Source organism: Sebastes umbrosus, chromosome 8, assembly GCF_015220745.1.
Source record: "Sebastes umbrosus isolate fSebUmb1 chromosome 8, fSebUmb1.pri, whole genome shotgun sequence".
NCBI classification, from domain to species: domain Eukaryota; kingdom Metazoa; phylum Chordata; class Actinopteri; order Perciformes; family Sebastidae; genus Sebastes; species Sebastes umbrosus.
In genome coordinates, this window is record NC_051276.1 from 11,214,922 (window position 1) to 11,233,948 (window position 19,027).

A 19,027-nucleotide genomic window follows, 5' to 3' on the forward strand; every position below is an offset into this window, starting at 1 on the left:
AAGAGAAACTTTGCCAGACTTGCCTTGGCTGTCCTGGGGTGGAGCGGGGCAGCTAAAGGGCCTGAAAGGCTGCTTTTGTAGATCGGGCTAGCTGAGAGCTCAGAGCGCACGCACAGGGCTTAGTCCCACCACGATACTGGGAGCAAAGCCTGCAAAGAGAGCCTCTCTCTCTCTCTTTATCAAACTCACACACACACACATGTAGTCAACGTGGTCTGGCACTGCTGGCTTGTTAGCAAATTTGAGTAGAAACATGGAATGTGGATTTGTTGGGGTGATGTTGCTCTCCTGGATTCAAAGGAGTTGGGATGTTTGGCTTTGTAGCGGTACAAGCTCACTGTAAGCGAAGTGCTTTTGTTTAAGATACGAGTGTGATAAGGGCCAGGCTGAGATGTCTTTGGGTTTGAGTCACAGATGTTTTAGCACATGATGCTGCTTGTGTGTGTGTGTGTGTGTGTGTGTGTGTGAGTGGTAAGATTGTGTGCAGGATGTTTCACCTTCTGTCCAGTGTTGGAAAGATATTTGTACCTGCAACATAATGTGTTTAGGGCTCATTATTTTCAGTGTGTGATATACTGTAGGTGAGATTAGGTTAAGATAGATTTGATGGTAGTATGATGTCGCCTTAGACAATCATGCTCCTGCATCATCGCTGTCTTTTAGGGCTGCAACTAACAGTTATTTTCATTGTCGATTAATCTGTCGATTAAAGCTGCATGGGTACAAATGGAGCAAATGTGATTAAAAAAAAAGTTATTTTTATTAAACGGTCACTATATCCTGACAGTAGTGCATGAGACAGGTAATTTGTAATCTGCTCTCTGTCTCTCTGAAATGACCTGTGATTGGTCGATGTCTTCCGTCACAGGCTAGATTTTTTTAAAGCCTGAAAACAGAGCCTTGAGGAGGTGCAGAAGTCTAGTTATCTCTCAGAGCACTTGAATTAAAAAATGCTGAAAGGTTATTGTGGAATTTTTGCCCAGAGATGCCAAAAATACACTGCCTACTGCAACTTTAATTTCTCGATTAATCGATTAGTTGTTTGGTCTATAAAATGTCAGAAAATGTCGATCGGTGTTTCCCAAAGCCCAAGATGACGTCCTCAAATGTCTTGTTTTGTCCACAACTCAATGATATCAGTTTACTGTCATAGAGGAGTAACGAAACCAGAAAATATTCACATTTAAAAAGCAGGAATAAGAGAATTTTGACTTTGTTTTCTTAAACAATTACTCAAACCAATCAATTGATTATCAAAATAGGTTGCAATTAAGTTAATAGTTGACAATTAATTGATTAATCGTTGCAGCTATATTGTCTTTACATCAAGGACCACCATGGAAATAAGAGAATAATTGGTTTACTACAAACTGTGGTAGTCAGTGTATTTTTGCAGCAGAAACTTAACTTTTTGTGTGCACAGGGACATGAAACCTAAGTTAAAATCAGTTAACATCTTCATTTTATATATATATATATATATATATATATATATATATATATATATATATATATTTGGGTGAAAATGATGAGCCTTAAATGTACTAAATAAAAATCTAAGAGTGTTTGTATATTTGCACAAAGGGCTTGAAATATGTTTAAACACATTTCCTCTCCTTTTGTCCAGTTGGTGGGCGTGTGAACCGGGAACTGATTTACACGCGGCAGAATATAGGCGAGGAGGCCATGTTTAACCCTCAGCTGATGATCCAGACGCCGCGGGAGGACGGAGCCAACGTTCTAACGGTGGATGCGCTCCTGCAGCACCTGGAGTCAGCGATCCGAGCCAGCAGAGTTCATGTTTACCTTTATAACAGGTAACTAACTATTCCACGTCTGCCTGTGTTCCAGTTTTGCCTCTTTGTCTGCATGTTGTCATCGTATAATCATAATTTTTGACCAAAATCACAATTTTGTCTCACATGTCAATTCAATGCAATGACATAACAACAGCCCTGCGACAAATATGTGAAGCTTTAAGTTACCAGTTTATGGTTTTGTTGTATTTCATTGGATTGCTCTATATCGAGGTATGAAAATATGACATTAGCTATTACATTAGTTATCAAAAGAAGATTACGTAGAAGATTCTAAATGTGTGTGATTCGGTGAAAAAAGATACAGCAGTTCGGGGAAATTTTTCAGTATTTCCTACTTTCCCAGTCAGAAACTAATAAATACCCCAGGACAAACCTTTTTTATGTATTTGGTGTAGTCTGAAGTTATGTCAAACAGCAATATTAAGCTATCTTGGATCAATTATTGACTGATTATGAGATCAAATAACATAATCATGATCCCCTAGACATCCAGTAATTGAGTGAAACTAAGCAAATAAACTAAGGGGGGTGGGGGGGGGGGTGCGTTTTTCCAAGCTTTGTCAGAGGGAAGGTCTCAGACTTTGAAATAACCCTGCTCTATGCTCTATCCATGTCAATGTATGCAGTATATATTTTATATACAGCATGCCTGTATACCTGTATTTAGCAATGTTTTGGCTAGCACTACCTCATAATGATGAAAGATTTATTATGATCCTTTGATGGGGCTCTTGTCGTTATATGGCCGTGACAAAAACTGAACAGAAACTCTTTTGTTCTCCTTTTCAGACAATGGAAATTAGAAAACTTATGCTACAAATCAGGAGAACTAGTCACAGAAACTCATTATATGGATCAGGTAAGATACAAATGCTTCAGTATGGTTCATACACTTTGGATCATATCCATATCTTTCTTTTTTTTGTTGTCTCTGATGCTTTCTCCCATATTCACTTCCCGTTGTCAATTTGTGTCAAACCTGCTGTATGTGCTTTGTCCAATTAGATCATAGAAAAGCTACATCCCTGCCTCATTATCACCCCTTTGGACTGTTTCTGGGAGGGAGCCAAGCTCCAGTCTGGAATGGTCTATCTCCCGTAAGTACACAAAACTACTCTTTTATGTTGTGTCAGCACAATTGCAACATGCCAACGCAGCATCATCATTAGATTCCCTGGTCTTTTTTTCGCGGTCAAATTACAGCTATTACGGTCAAATGATCAAAAGCTATTTTCAAGAATCCTAATTGGGCGCACATAGGGCTTTCCTCCACTGTGAGGCAAACTGATTCAAATGATGTTTGGGGACAACAAGGCCTTGAACGCTGAGCTCATTGAGTGCTGGTTATGGAATTATTAGTGTATATTATAGTGACAGTAGTTTCAGATTGTTTTCAAGACGGATAGAGCGAGCCGGAGGAGATCTTGTTTTTACCCCTTTTTAGTAGAAGCTGCCCAAACACGCTCAACCCATCCAAAGAGACACCACAGAGGAACAAGAGTGTGTGTGCATGTGTGTGTGTGTGTGTGTGTGTGTGTGTGTGTGTGTGTGTCGTCCCCTCTGAAGGCTCTATTGTAGTGGTTGCTGGCATGCGTATCGCTGCCGATAGTTTCTCTCCAGCCCTGGGCCTCACACCATTGTCTGCCCCTTCTGTTGCTAATGGCCTGCTGCTACAGTAATACTCAGCAGACCTTTACCTCTGCATGTGTGTGTGTGTGTGTGTGTGTGTGTGTGTGTGTGTGTGCGCGTGTGTGCATGCACATAGTGTGTACCATTGCCATCAGTGCATACGTGTGTTTTGTGGACGCGTGAAAGTGTATCAGCTTGAGTCTGTGTCATCAGAGTATGTGAATGTGTGTGTGTGTGTGTGTGTGTGTGTGTTGCCCGTTGGTCTCAGATGGTAAATAAGGTTTTTACTATGTTCTGGTTGGGAGGCTGGGAATAATAACCCAAGCCTGGTTAAGCACATACAATGTAGTCTGAATGACGGAGAGAGAAAGATCCAGAGAAAGGGAGACTGGAATGTGCGAGGCATAGAGAGACAAGGACTGGTTTGGAGCAGGAATTCAGCACTGTCCACATTGCATGATGGGAATTAGTTCCCATTTATTGTTTTCTGTCACCTAGCAAGAAAGGGATTATTTTCTGCTCTCAAAAAATGTGACTGTTTTGTGAGGTAAAAATGTGCAGGTAATTACACCCAAACATCTGACAAATGCAACCCGGAGCCTTGAATACATACATGATGTCCTGAAATACACATCAACGCACACAATGGCGACAGAACAAGAACTAACGGTATTTTCTAGAATCTAATTGGACAAGGAACAGAAGCACAAGACCTACTGTAGATAAAACAGTTCATTAGATTAGACATGTATATTTTCTTGCATCTAGTGCGTTTGCTCTTAACCTTTTCCACTCCACCCCTCTTTACCATAGACACGTTTTGGTCTTTTTTAGGGGTTCTTTGGGGTGAGATAAGAGGTCAGCAGTTTTTGTCATATAGAAGTGGTGTACATCATCTGAAAGCTGGAAACCTACAGATTAATTTGAGATGCAGCTGCATAACATAGTTGGTACCAATGGATTCCTTAGGTCTTGTAGTTTCATGTGACACCAGTACCTTGTAGCTCTAAAACTGAGCCTGCTACAGCCTCTGAAAGACAGTAAAGTCGGCCGGAGTGGAAGAGGTTAAAGGCTTACTTATACAGTTTTGGCAACCATTTCCATTGGTTATGATAACTAACTAACTAACAAGAAACAATAGTGCTCAATCAGACAGGTTGTAAACAAGTAAACCAAATGACCTTAAACCACTTTATTGGGAGGTATAACTGAAAGTGAGCCCAACCAAAATGTTGGTAATGATCTGTGGTTGGTTTGGTAGGTCAAAGTTGAACCAGGAAGTCGGTCTGTAAACTGCGATGGATGTTTAGAATGGACAGCTTGGGTAATCATTTTTCAGTTTGCATTGGTTTTCTGTTTCAAATAAGTCTTATTACCAATAGGAAGGATGAACAAAAGTGCTAGGGCTGCCCCCTCTCAGTCGATTAGTCGACTAATCCGTCGTTTTGGTCTTAGTCGACTAAGATTTCTTTAGTTGATTAAACCTTTTTTATGCTTTTCTCAAGTTGAATGACTTATCTCCAAGAAACTTATGAGCACATCTCTGATAAACACGAGATTTAAAGTGGTGCTTTTTTTCGATTCTTAATGGAGAAACTCGGCCGAGGACGGCCTTAAAAAGTACAAATAAACGTTTCCGTAAAATAAATCTAGAAAGTGCCGAGAAACAGAAACACAGCATCTTAAAAACATGGTTTAACGGTATTCCTTCTTACTTTTAACTCCGCAGAGGTAAAGCCCCTCTGCAGTGGACCAACTTTGACCCTAAGGAGTTCCTTGAGGATTTGCGAAGGGCGAACTTTCCCATTGAAGGCTTTGAGGACATGTTGGAAAAGTTACATGTTGGACACGGCTACATGGATAGACCCTGTCTGAACCCTGCTGACCCCGACTGCCCCCTCACTGCGCCCAATAAGAACTCAACTAAGGTAGATGCACACACACACAGGCCTGGGAATATCTGTGTACACAACACTGTGCAACATTTTTATATGTTTTGGTAAAACATAAAGTCTTTGGTTTGAGACTAGCTGCTGACAGTTATTTTCTCGCCTGTTGCTTTTATTGCATTAGCCATTCGACGTGGCGCGGGCCCTGAGCGGCGGCTGCCATGGTCTGTCCAGGAAGTACATGCACTGGCAGGAGGAGCTGATCGTAGGAGGGACCACCAAGAACGGCAGCGGACCCCTGCTCAGGTAACATACCCACACTTACACATACACACCCTCATAAACACTGCTGTGATCACTGCAGGGCTTATTCTGAAAAGAGTGTGTGTGTGTGTGTTTTTTGTTCTTTTATGCGCTCCGAAACGGCGCGTGCATGCGTGCGTGTGCGCGGCGTGCTGTAAATCTTGCAGTCATTAGCAGATTCCAGTGAAATCTTAGAGCTCCAGCTGTTCCTGCTCAGCTCTGGCCGCTCTGCTTGGACACTACACACACACACGCACACACACACACACATGTGCACAGAGTGATCTATAGCCTGGCTAGTTTGTGCAAATATACGGCGATTTGGGGTACACAGACTTAATTCCAGCACAAGCACCAGGAAAAAGCTTAAAGATTACGTAGTGTACATATGGATATATAATATACATGTTTTTATGTGTGCAATAAGCTGTATTCCCTCCGCAACAGAACACATCACATTACCGGTTGTATGATTTTTATGTAAATATATAAAACAAACACAGGACTTAAAAACATGCACCTTTTATCAAGCAATAAGAAGCTTCCTTTAACAGGGGAAAGCTACACAAATTAGCCAGCAGTTTGCTAATGGACCACTTATTTTAATGTGAAATTGCAGTTCGGATGGTGCATGCACATGCATGTACACACAAAGGCAAACCCACACCCACCCACACGCACACACATTTACACGCATACTGGTCCCAGAGTACAGTGGGGTGCGTTGTTTGTTTTGTGGTTGTGTTTTTTCCTGGCAAGATTGGGTCATTAGGGTGTCTGTGCGTGCCTGCCTGCCTGTGTGTGTGTGTGTATGTAGTTTAGTTGCTCTGTCCATTGGGCTGTTACTGCTGGCACTCCATTTCTACATCTTGTTTACTAATGCCTCATTTCCACTGCACGGTTCGACTCGACTCAACTCGCCACTGGTACCAGGTCCTTTTCTCTATTTCGTTTTCCACTGCCGGATAGTACCCCCTCAGTGTAGGCAGGATTCTCAGCTGATCGCCGTAGCGACGCCGAAACACGATTATCTTCAACGTCACACTCACTGAATCCTTTCATCCGCAACCAAACAGAGGAACATCTGCACTTCGTAAATTGTGCACTTGACATTTAAAAAAAAAAAATTGTGGTTGCTATTGACAGCAACTTGGCTATTTAAAAATGGCGGGTTTGTGCAGGATGTCCTGTGTCGCACTAGTGACGATTCTCTCTGACCAGTCAGTGGTCTGCAGTGTTTTAACTCCACGTTCTTGTATCGGCTCAGATCGCTTGAAACCTCGAGGTGGTACCAAAACCAGGTACCATCCACAACTTTTTCTTATAGAAAACCAAAGAAAGGGCGAGTCAACTAGTGTAGAGCCGTGTTCAAAACTTGCCCGAGATACAGTATTTGCACTCCTTGTCTATGGACTGAGTTCTAATAACGAAAGCTCTTAATGCTAGTCGGTGGTGGGGAATCAAACGAAAATAGTGATTGGTGTGTCTTGTACATTTCCAAATCCAAGTTTCAACCCTTTTTTCAGTGTTATTGGCACAATCCAGAAGCCAGCTCATCACCTTGCTGATCTTCTCTTGTAAACATGATGTTGTCATTGACCTTTCTTTTCTCTTTCATCCTTTCCATCTTTTCCTCCCCTTTTCCTCTCTCTCAATCTGCCACCCTCCCTCCCTTCCCTCCTCTCCAGTGCCCAGGCCTTACAGACCATGTTCCAGCTGATGACTCCCAAGCAGATGTTTGAGCACTTTCGGGGCTACGAGGAGGTTTCCCACATCAACTGGAATGAAGAAAAGGCTGCAGCTATACTGGAAGCCTGGCAGAGGAGATACTCTGAGGTAAAGGGCTAAGACACTCAGAAGTGAGAGAGAGGGAGATCCAGGAAAGAGGGCAAGGAAAGAGAAAAGAAATCTACCCTAAATCCTCTACAACCACATTGTAAATCAGCGACCGGATACAGGTGAACATGGGAAGGCCCCATCCAAAGCCCGGGCCCCTGATAGATACTAGAGCCACTGTTGGTGTGTGGTAAAGGGCTAAAGCTTTCCTCTTACTGCTCAGTAGAGAGGAGCAATAGAGCAACAGGGTGAGCATGTCTGGAATACATTAAGGGAGAGCTGGATATCTCTCTCTCTCTTTCTCTCCCGCTCTCTCTCTCTCTCTTTAACTCGCGTACAAACACACATGCAAACACACTCAAAAGTTCACACACAATCGCTTTCCCAGCTGTGGCCCCATTGGTGGCTCATGTGTGACATCATCTGGTCTTTGTTTTGGGGGGCCCCAACCTCTGTTCGACATGGTGTGACCGTGTGTGTGTGTGTGTGTGTGTGTGTGCGCGCCATCCGTCTTGGGGCCCAGAGATCACCGACAGATAGAAAAGAGGTGCGACTGTTTATTCGAATACAGTGTTTTTATCAATGGGGATCATAAATGATGGCAAATAGTCTCACCGTGCGCGTGTTTTTGCGGCGCGTATTCGGCACGTCTGCGAGAGTAGCATGTGCACGCATGTCGGTATGTGCCTGACACATGTGCGAGTTCACACGTGGGTGCGAGTGTGTGTATGATCTAGTGCGTGTTTCCTAATGTGTGTCAGCCAGCATTGCTCCCCACTGAGCAGTAACCGCAGTTCAATGTTGAAGCCATCTGTCTGCCCTGATAGTGGGAGAGGGAGAGGATGGGTCATGGTACCGTCTGCAGATTCTTCCCGATACCTCCTACAAACAGAGGCAGAGCTCATTATTCAGGGCTGCGATTTCTCTTTGTTTTTTTTTGTTTTTTTCAAAAGACACACAGATTGAGATGTGCTTATTCTATACCTTGAGACATGCTGTATATTACATGTTATTGATCAAACAGAAAACAGATTAGAAGCACAGTTTGGATGTCATCTGAGGTGTAACTTTTTTTTTTCTTCCCTAAAATAAAATGTGGTCAATTGCAAAAACAGTAGCCCCATGTGCCCAAAGACTAGATATAGTATGATAAGGAAAAACTCACTTTTCAGCCCAACAGTTTGACCGTTTTGAAAATGTCTTCACATTTGTGCTGCACGCCCAAGGAACATGTACACCAAAGGACATTTAAAATTTCAGTTGCAGGCACAAATGGGTTAAGAAGGGGTTAATTGCTACTGTAATCTGGCAATTTGCATGGAAAATTGGTGCAAATTTATACCGGTATATTAAGGGAAGAATGCGGTGAGGAAGAAAGCATTTTATTGGCCTTATTTCTGTAGAGACTTGCACTGATTTAATTGAAAAACAAACCTCTTAGAAAGAAAAAAGAGCAAGAGCTCATTATAAATGAACACAATAATCAACCGTTTTAAACAGGAAGTTGTATGGATTTTATTTATTTATAAGCAATCTCTTCCAGCTGGTTATTTTTTAGGTCATTCCAAATCTTTGTCATTGCTTTGGAAGTTTGTTCAAAGATTCCTTACACCTCTATCAGTGATTCCTCCTCTACAGTCATTTTTAATGTTGCTTTTCCTCTCTATCTACCTGTTTCTGTCTCTCTCTTTCTCTCTCTCTCTATCTGTAGGCGGTGCTGCAGAGCGTGGCAGCTAACTCGTCTCAGAAGGTCTTGTCTTTCACCTCCACCACTTTGGAAGATATTCTCAAGTCTTTCTCTGACATCAGTGTCATCCGTGTGGCCAGTGGATACCTGCTGATGGTGAGAAGAACACAACCAGAAAAAAAAGGCTTTTTAAAATTTCACTTTATATTTGGGCAATTCATTTGAGCAACCAAAGTCTAGGCTTGGATTGAAGAAAACAGAAGTTAAAATAGGAAGGGAAGATGTTTTAATGATTGACTAACAGATTGATTGATGAATGGACTGCTTGTTTGCTGTTTGTGCCCAGCTGGCCTATGCGTGTCTGACCATGCTACGGTGGGACTGTGCCAAGTCTCAGGGGGCTGTCGGGCTGGCGGGTGTCCTGCTGGTGACGCTGTCTGTGGCAGCCGGTCTGGGCCTCTGCTCTCTCCTGGGCATCTCCTTCAATGCCGCCACCACACAGGTAAACTCACACACATGATTAACACAATGAGATAAAATGTTTATTTTTGACATCCCTCGATTAGACAGAATCGGAAATATTGTCAACGGTGATGTATGGTTTTGGCTGCTCTGCACTTAGTTTCTACCCCCAGTGGTGGAATGCAACTAAGTACATTTACTCAAGTACTGTACTTAAGTACAATTTTGAGGTACTTGAACGTTACTTGAGTATTTCCATTTTATTGAACATTATATTTCTACTCATCTCAAAGGGAAATATTGTCCTTTTCACTCCACTACATTTATCTGACAGCTTCAGTTACTAGTCACTTTTTACAGATTCAGATTAATACAAATTATTACTAATATTCAACAGTGATGAACTTTTAATTATTATAGATTATTACAAGGCTTTGTGGAATACTGAATTCTGATTGGTCAATCACAGTGTTCTACGGTCTGTTATTTCTTTATAGCAGACCGTTGCTATGTATAACAGACCGTTGCTATGTGCGCACTTCTGATGTCGGGACTCTGGCGGACCGTTTTTGTGTCAAATTATTGATTTCTTAAGTAAGTAGCCGTGTAATAAGCGGGATAATGTACAGCGAACGGGTCATTGTTATGAAATAAACCCCTTCGGGGCGTGCGGCATCGCCCTGTCAGGGTTTATTTCACAACAATGACCTGCTTGCTGTACATTATCCCTTACTTAAGTTACCTGGCAGTAAAGTAAAACTACTGTAGCTCGACCTTTACCAGCTACAATAGTGATGCTTACATATTAATGCACCAATAATTAGAATCAATATAATAATTTAACATTCTGAATTCAGAATGGCCATTCTGAAGTACTTTTATTATGTTTGATGCTAATCATTATGTACTTTTATTTAAGTCAAAATTTGAGTGCGGGACTTTTATTTTTAACAGAGTATTTCTACACATTATTTTGACTTAAGTATAAGATCTGAGTACTTCTTCCACAACTAGCTATCTGCAATATGCAAAATGATGAGAGAAATACTTACAACATGTAACATTCTATATACTAGAAATTAAAAACTACCAAATTGGTTGTCCTGGCTGTTGTCCTCTTTGTGGCTCATGAAGTGTTTGTGTGTGCTACAGGTGCTCCCCTTCTTGGCTCTGGGCGTTGGAGTGGATGACGTCTTCCTCCTCGCTCACGCCTTCAGTGAGACCGGACAGAACAAGAGGATCCCATTCGAGGTGAGGCAAACATCCACACTGTTTGTTCCTTCCTACCCCCTCTGCTCTGCTGTCTTATCTCCTCCGTAGAGGAATGTGTGAAAGCCTGTCTGTGCCTGTGATGTAGAATCTAACAACCCATGTGCCACACGCTCAGCCCCGCTTATCTAAGCAATGCTCCATATTAAATATGTTCCTTTTTTGAAAACAGAATGGCGGCCATTGCGGTTTATATTAGATCATAAATCAAAAATTTTACCCACAAGCACATAGAGGCACATCCAGAATTAAACTGGCAGATACCAAAGTTTACAAAAGTGTAAATAAAGTGTATATTTCTGCAGCCTCGTGTGTATGTTTTTGTGGAGCGGGATGGCTTTTCATCTCCAGAGGGGGGGAAACACAGGCATGTATTTGCTTGTTTTTGTTTTCCCCTGCTTTCCGTCTCCTTCTAGCCATGCCTCCCTCATCCCCCAACTTCCTTTGTGTGGCTGAGATGAAAACTAAACAGAGCTGAACCTGATCTCTTCTGTCTGAAACACACACACACACACACTCATACAACCCTGTGTGGTCCTGCATGTCCTCAAATCTTCACACAATTGCAGCCAAAAACCTGCCGGGGGTGTGCGCATGCTTATCTCTAAATAGTAAAAAAACAAAAAAAAAACGTCAATCAGCAGTCATGATTGATTACAATTTATATATTTTCTTTCAACTTTTACCTTTATTCTCATAACAGACATAGACAGGCCCAGGTGGATTATTTAAGAGCACTTCAGGGCTTCACGAAACATCACAATCACTGTCAGTCATATCAGTATTACGATAATTGTACATAATCTCCAGTATTACACGTTTGCCTTTGGCTACGATCGGATCAAAAGAGTTGAGTTTCATTGCTTTCCCTTTCATCTAACCTGTCTCTCTGTCTATCTCCGTCAGGACCGTACGGGGGAGTGTCTGAAGAGGACCGGGGCCAGTGTTGCTCTCACCTCCATCAGTAACGTCACAGCGTTCTTCATGGCAGCCCTCATCCCCATCCCAGCACTCAGAGCCTTTTCTCTACAGGTATGCCCGGTAGTGAGTGTGTGTGTGTGTGTGTGTGCGTGTGTGTGTGTGTGTGTGTGTGTGTGTGTGTGTGTGAGTGTCTGTGTGGGGCCCTTCTCTCACTAATAGTCCTGTTCCAGTCCTCATTGGCTCCAGATTTCTCCAGACAGTTGTTTTATTGATTCCTTTCATCAAACTGAAAGTGTGTGTGTGAGGAGGAGTGTGTGTTTAGTTAAAGCCATCCAGCCCTCTCCCTCCTTCCCTCCCTCCCTCCCTCCCTCCTTCTTCGAGGCTGTTTAGTGGTGGGCCCGGTGTCTGTCCAGATTGTGGCTGAGGTCCATGTAACTAAATCCCTCCGCATGTGCGTGTGTGTACTCGCATATCCTCACGCTCATGTGCATGTGTGAGCGTGGTGAGTTGTAATATCTGTGTGGGAGGTTTGAAAAGCAATGGGCTAGCTGTTTGTGTGTGTGTGTGTCTGAATCTGTGTGTATGTGTGTGTGTGTAAAGGTGGAGGGGATCCAGAGGGGAGCTCTGACTTCTCTAACATCTGTCAGTAATTATAGACGTCACCAGAACAGTGAAAACTGGGACAGAAAGAGAGGTCTGTCAGTCTGACAAAATGCCTCCAATAATCACTGAATTGTTAATTCATACTAACGCTCACTCAGTCACAGCGACACACACTGTAAAGAGAAGACAGTATCAGACTTTTGTGGCTGAGTCCTTGCAGCATTATAAGAAATAGAAGGATGGAGCAATAAAACAGAACAAATATATAAAAACTGAATATAAACAAATAAGAGTTGCACAAAACAGGTCATAATCAGCTCGGTGATTTAGTATCAAAAGTTTTGACATTTTGAGATTTCTGCAAGAATTGCATTTTTCGGCAATTTGATGGCAATCACTTCTGTTCTGGAAACAGCTCAGAAACCCCCTTATTGTCAATCTACCTAGGAAAGCCATCCATCCTCTGAATGTCCTAGGTCTCTAGTTTGTGGCTCTAGTAATATGAATACAATCGGGCTCATTGGATCCACAAGAGTCTCAGCTTTACAGTGATACCCAATTTATGCAATTCCAAGACTGTTTAGGGACCCCAGTATGCAGAAATATTCAAACACATCATTTTAAAATAGGCAAAAATAACACATTTATACTGCATGAAAAAAACTGCATGGTTTTTGCCCAAAACTGCATGTGATTATCATAAAGTGTACATGTCTGTAAAGAGAAGGCTCGTGGGTACCCAAATAACCAATTTTCAGTCTCATATTTTGAGGTCAACGGTCAAGGAAAATGGCCATGACAGTTTTTCCTCGCTAAAAATTTAGCCCAACTTTGTACCATTTTTTGGCCTCCTTCTCGACATGGTAGCATAACAAGGTTATACCAATGGATTCCTTAGGTTTTTATAGTTTCATATGATATCTGTGTCTTCACTCTAGCCCTAAAACTAAACCCACTAGAGCCTCGAAAGACTGTGAAGTTAGTCTGAATCGCCCAGGATCCCACGAGTCTCAGAGGGTTAAACAAATGTTTTGAGAAAGGGAGGTAGGAAGAGTGCTGATTAATACATGTATGCAATTATTTGCAGTAAAACTGCACTATAAGTACTCTATTCACTACCCCCTGTCCTTCTTACTCTCACTCTCTCTCTCTCTCTCTCTCTCTCTCACACACACACACAACACACCCACAGAGTGAGGCACGATGTCGCCGCAGTGCGTACAATATTAGCATGTGTGGATGGATGGCTTTAGTACAGCGAGTCTGTCAAACATGATCCATTTACCCCACGGGTCTAATCCATGCAGCCTCGTTTTATGCACACAAACGGCACATAGCATGCATTCTTTACACTTGTGGTTTTGTGACTGGTGGAGGGCAGACTTGCAGTGAGGCAGACAATCATGCCGATACCCATCTTTTATTATGGAACACACACAAACACACACACACACACACACATCACAACCACAATCAGTGATACTCATCTCTCAGCCTCGTATAGAGATGTGTGTTAGTGTATGTGTGTGTTTCTTTATCAGCATTAAGCGCTTCCTGTGGTCAACCTCTCCATGGATTCATCTCTGTCTTTCCTCCGTTATGTCTCTCATTCCTTCCTTCAGCATGAGCAAAACAGGAATCTGGTCCAGATAACAACACGCAGAGGAACACACACATTCATGCGCCGAGGACAGATGTGATGATAAATCTCCCCGCTCTGGGGGTCAGCTGGCGGTCACTATGTGTGTGCGTGTGATTGCGAGCGGAGTCGTACTGTATCTGTCTGGACGTTAGTGGGCCAGTTGAGAATTCATTGTTCTACTCTGCTTTACAGAGGCTTCGTCCTCGCACATTTTATCTCTCGTGTTGACTGAGCTGAGGAATGAGGGAGGGCGAGGATGCGTGTGTGTGTGTATGTGTGTGTGTGTGTGTGTGTGTGTGTGTGTCTGGTTGGCGTTAAGGTGTGGTTTAAGTAGGAGGCAGTTTTTTAGATGGCAGTGGATGTGTGTGCATTTTTTTGAGTGAGTGTGTAAAGGGTGTGTGTTGTCTGTGCAGCCGCAGCGCCTGCTCATCACCTCGGGCCCCGCGGGCCTCCAGCTCCTTGGGTGGTCTGGCACACACACGGGATTGTGTGTATATGTGTGTGAGTGTGTGTGTGTGTGTGTGTAGTGGTCTGGCAACTACGCAAGATCCAGATTGTACTCTGGGCAGGGCCCCAACCTAACCCCAACCCCCACCCTCTGCTCCAGTGCACCACCTTCAAATACTTAACCACAACACTGCACTGGCTTCTATTACACACACACACACACACACACACACACAAGCCTAGCTTTTTCTCTGCACACTCAGTGTTTTTGTCTTGAAAGGAATTGAAAATGTGTCGAAAGGCAGTTTTTGGCCTCGACGGCAGCTTATTCAGATTGTGTTATTTCAAGGTGTATTTAAGGCTTCCCAGTGTTAAGAGACATTAATTGTTTGAGGCCATGCAACATCTTCATTTTTCGCAATTTGGACCTTGTGCAGAGCTGTAACGATTAATCAGTTAATTGTCAACTATTGAATTAATTGCTTTTGATAATCGATTAATCGTTTTGAGTAATTTTTTAAAGAAAAAAAAGTCAAATTTCTCTGATTCCAGCTTCTTAAATGTGAAGATTTTCTGGTTTCTTTCCTCCTCTATGACAGTAAACTGAATGAATTTGAGTCGTGGACAAAGTAAGACATTTGAGGATGTTGTCTTGGACTTTGGGAAACACTGATCAACAATTTTCACCATTTTCTGACATTTAATAGACCAAACAACTAATCGATTAATCAAGAAAATAATCGTCAGATGAATTGACCATGAAAACAATCTTTAGTTGCTGCCCTAAACCTGCGCAGGAATGGAGATGCAGGGATATTTATTGAGAAATACCTTTCATTACACTTAATTCCATTTTTACCTTGGGATTTTGTCTGGGAAAAAAAAGGTCTTTTGTATCAACTTTTTGAAGCACCAGTTGCTTTAGACTTTATCCCACCAGAACTCTCTCTACTGTGTGTCAGCTACTCTGTCTCCTCCATCACTTCTCAACTGTATACAAATGACTAAAAATCAATCAACAGCCCAGTCCATTTCTTTGAAAAAAGCAATGTTTCTCATAAAATAACAATGTTTTCTGTGCTTCTCGTAGGCTGCGGTGGTGGTGGTGTTTAACTTCGCCATGGTGCTGCTCATCTTCCCCGCCATCCTCAGCATGGACCTCTACCGACGAGAAGACAGACGTTTCGACATCTTCTGCTGCTTCTACAGGTGTGTGTGCACACTTACGCAAACACAAAGACGTTCTTTCATGTCTGATTAAGGTTATTGCTCTCTTTGTTCATTAATTCTTCCTTTTATGTTTCCCTTCTGATCTCTGATCTGGTGATGAATAACGTTAACGCGCTGTTATCTCTTGAGTTATCTTCACCTTAATCCCCCACAGTCACAACCTAATTACTGCTTAAGTTGTCTGTTTCTGTCTGGCTGCTTGGTTGTTTGACTTTGTTTATCTGTCACAGTCTTTATTAAACTCAACCAGTCTGCCAGTCTGGGCAGGCTTGTTGGCACGGCGACCATATAGACGTGCACACACACACACAAACACTATTAAATTCCCTTGTTGGTACTCAGCTCAATATTTCATGCTGTTGGCAGCGAGAGAAAAGATTCATAATAACATGGTGCTGATAAAAGATTTGTAACAGATTTAATGCACTTAATCTTAGAAAATGTGTACATTTTTCTGCAGACTTTTCTAGAATACCATAACCTTGAAAGTTATAATGTTTAAAATCTGATGATGTATCTGTTAAAATGTCCCTTGTTTAGTCCCTTCATATCTTCACTCTGACATTTTTCCACTGTCTTCATCTCTTCAGCCCATGTGCCAATCGTGTGATCCAGATCGAGCCTCATGCGTACCTTGACGGGGCAGACGGGAGTCACTACAGCCCTCCTCCATCCTACCGTACCCCTCCTCCCTCATATCGCACGCCTCCCCCGAGCTACAGCAGCCCCCCTCCCTCCTACAGCAGCCACGGCTTTGCCCAGCAGACACAAATCACCATGCAGTCCACGGTGCAGCTCAGGACGGAGTACGACCCCCGGACTCAGGCCTTCTACACCACGGCCGAGCCCAGATCCCAGATCTCCGTGCAGCCCATGAACCCGGCTCCGACTAGGAGCAACCCCAACAACGACTATTACAGCAGCAACGCCGGCGGCAGCAGGAGCAGCAGCAGCGACCACGGCAATCTCAACAACAACAACAGCGGAAGCCGAACTACGGGGGGATCTGCTACCTTCTCCCATCATCACGCCGCACCTCCTCCTGCTAGCTCGGTTCCTCAGGGCGATGCAGCCACGTCGACTGGCCAGGGACCAGAGAACAACAGCTCCACACGGGACCTGCTGACCCAGCACGGAGAAGGCTCACTGGGCCTGCGCTGCCTCGATCCTCCCTGCTCCCGCTGGACCCTGTCCTCTTTTGCTGAGAGGCACTACGCTCCATTCCTTCTGCAGCCCACCACCAAGGTGAGTTCAGTTTCTCTGTGTTTCTGTATAGGTAGAGGAAGTGGGGGGAAAAGCTTCTGTGTGAGGTAAGCCGTGCTGACTCATCGTGGTGATAATTTGAAAGGGAGGGTTAGTCACCAGAGCGAATGGTAAGAGGAAATCTGGGGTGGAGGTTGTGGTCACGTCCTATCTGAGTCACACACACACACACACACAGTCTGACCTCAGTCTAGTGGGTGGCCAGTCGTCTCAAAGCCTTCCAGAGCTGAAATCATCTGGTGGCCTGTACTTGACATTATTAGAAAAGCTTGTTTTTTTCATAACACTCGTCAGATGTTTCACCATGTTGCCAAATTGCTTCATGCACTCCTCTTAATCCAATACTCCCCTTATTGCCGAATGACTTAAAGGAAAATTCTGGTTTATTACAACTTATGTCTCATTTTCTTGTTTTTGGGCCATCATGGCAACTTTGCTGCAACGAAACTGTGTGCATGCAGAAGGTCAAAGTCAAACCAGGAAGTTTAAAACATACAATTTGGATAGTAATTTTACCGTCCATCTTTGTTTTTTCTTTCAAATACATGTGGCTAAGGTTTATTTAAATTCCTTGTGTTTCTTGCCATTTCAGAGATATTTTAGCAATGTTACTGTTGTAGTTAATTTTAAGTAAGTGCTTTGCTTCCTGCTATTTTTTAATGTAGGCTTTCTTTGTTCTGGCGAGTTTTGTGAGCAATTCCTCCTGCGAACTTTTGGAATATGTTGCTAACATCCACCTTAGATTATGTACTTTATCCACCTTTTTGCTCTTCACGCATTCAGAATATGCATCATGGTTTAAAGAGGACCTACCTCATACCGGCTGTGCTGCAGCACCTCTTTTCATCCTCTGTCTGAAACGCTCTGTTTGATCTCCTTCTCTCCTGAAAAGCCTAGTCTGCTCTGATTGGCCAGCTGGCCCACTCTGTTGTGATTGGTCAACCGAACCAAACTCTTTGGACTCCGCTCCAGCTCCGCTCTAGCTAGCTTTGTTTGAGGGCGTGAAAAACTGTCCGCTAAGCAGGTATTATGCAAATATGTTACTTGGTGACATCACCACGTTAGGGAAGAAAAGGAGGGACTTCAATCAAGGCATTTCAGGCAGTTCAGGAGCAGTGTTTCTGCGGGGGAGAGTAACTCCCTTTGGCGTGGACTTTGGGCTTTGCAACTTTGCAGACCCTTTACATACACTAAAAAGTACATAACACACTAAAGGAAAAGGAAAAAGCACAAAAATCATAAAAGGTCCTCTTTAAGCAGTAATTAGTGCGAGCTGAAGCTGTCGTGCCATCGCTCTCTGTGCAGTGAATTGATTGATGAGTCTCCATCTTGATCCTTTCTGCTTCCAGGTGGTTGTGATTGTGCTGTTCCTCTGCCTGCTGGTAGTCAGTCTATACGGGACCACCCAGGTGAGGGACGGCCTGGAATTGACGGACATCGTGCCCAGGGAGACCAGCGAGTATGACTTCATCGGCGCCCAATTCAAGTTCTTCTCCTTCTACAACATGTACGTGGTGACGCAGCGGGCCGAATACGCCCAGAAGCAGCCTCTGCTGCACCAGCTCCACCAGAGGTTCCACACCATCCGCTACGTGCTGAAGGAGGACAACGGACAGCTGCCTCGCATGTGGCTCCACTACTTCAGGGAATGGCTGCAAGGTAAAATTAAGCTTCATGTACAGTGTAATTACCACCCCAGCCGGACCAAAAGTCGATCCGGTCACACCAAGGAAAAAACTCTCTTTGGGTCAGATGTATGATTCAGAGTCGTTTTAGATCGCTTACAGTTTTACCCCTAATACTGATGTCACAGATGATTTTGTTATTAATGCCTCAAGATAGTTCATGCATGGGAATAATTTTCTTTCTCATGAAACGGTCTTGAGATCGTAATGTTCTTCTGTGTTTTGACATGAATCTGCAAGAAACAAGATGTTGGGCTGGAGTTCAGGAGTAGGTGGGATTTGAAAATAGACACTGACAGTAGCCTGATTAAAATCACTTGTGTCGTCCTTAAGTGGGGTTG

General features: G+C 43.3%; 1 protein-coding gene across 5 annotated transcripts in view; it reads left to right on the forward strand.

Annotated features, from left to right (window-relative positions):
- ptch1 (patched 1) overlaps window positions 1-19,027 on the forward strand; it is a 62,731-nt gene that overhangs the window by 23,548 nt on the left and 20,156 nt on the right. For all 5 annotated transcript variants that reach the window (XM_037777629.1, XM_037777630.1, XM_037777628.1 and 2 more), the window contains 13 exons: window positions 1,628-1,817; window positions 2,610-2,679; window positions 2,826-2,917; window positions 5,179-5,377; window positions 5,523-5,644; window positions 7,330-7,477; window positions 9,189-9,320; window positions 9,511-9,666; window positions 10,779-10,877; window positions 11,802-11,927; window positions 15,599-15,717; window positions 16,329-16,983; window positions 18,351-18,660. In XM_037777629.1, coding sequence (XP_037633557.1) covers window positions 1,628-1,817; window positions 2,610-2,679; window positions 2,826-2,917; window positions 5,179-5,377; window positions 5,523-5,644; window positions 7,330-7,477; window positions 9,189-9,320; window positions 9,511-9,666; window positions 10,779-10,877; window positions 11,802-11,927; window positions 15,599-15,717; window positions 16,329-16,983; window positions 18,351-18,660 — 2,418 coding nt within the window. The remainder of the gene's footprint in view (window positions 1-1,627; window positions 1,818-2,609; window positions 2,680-2,825; window positions 2,918-5,178; window positions 5,378-5,522; window positions 5,645-7,329; window positions 7,478-9,188; window positions 9,321-9,510; window positions 9,667-10,778; window positions 10,878-11,801; window positions 11,928-15,598; window positions 15,718-16,328; window positions 16,984-18,350; window positions 18,661-19,027) is intronic.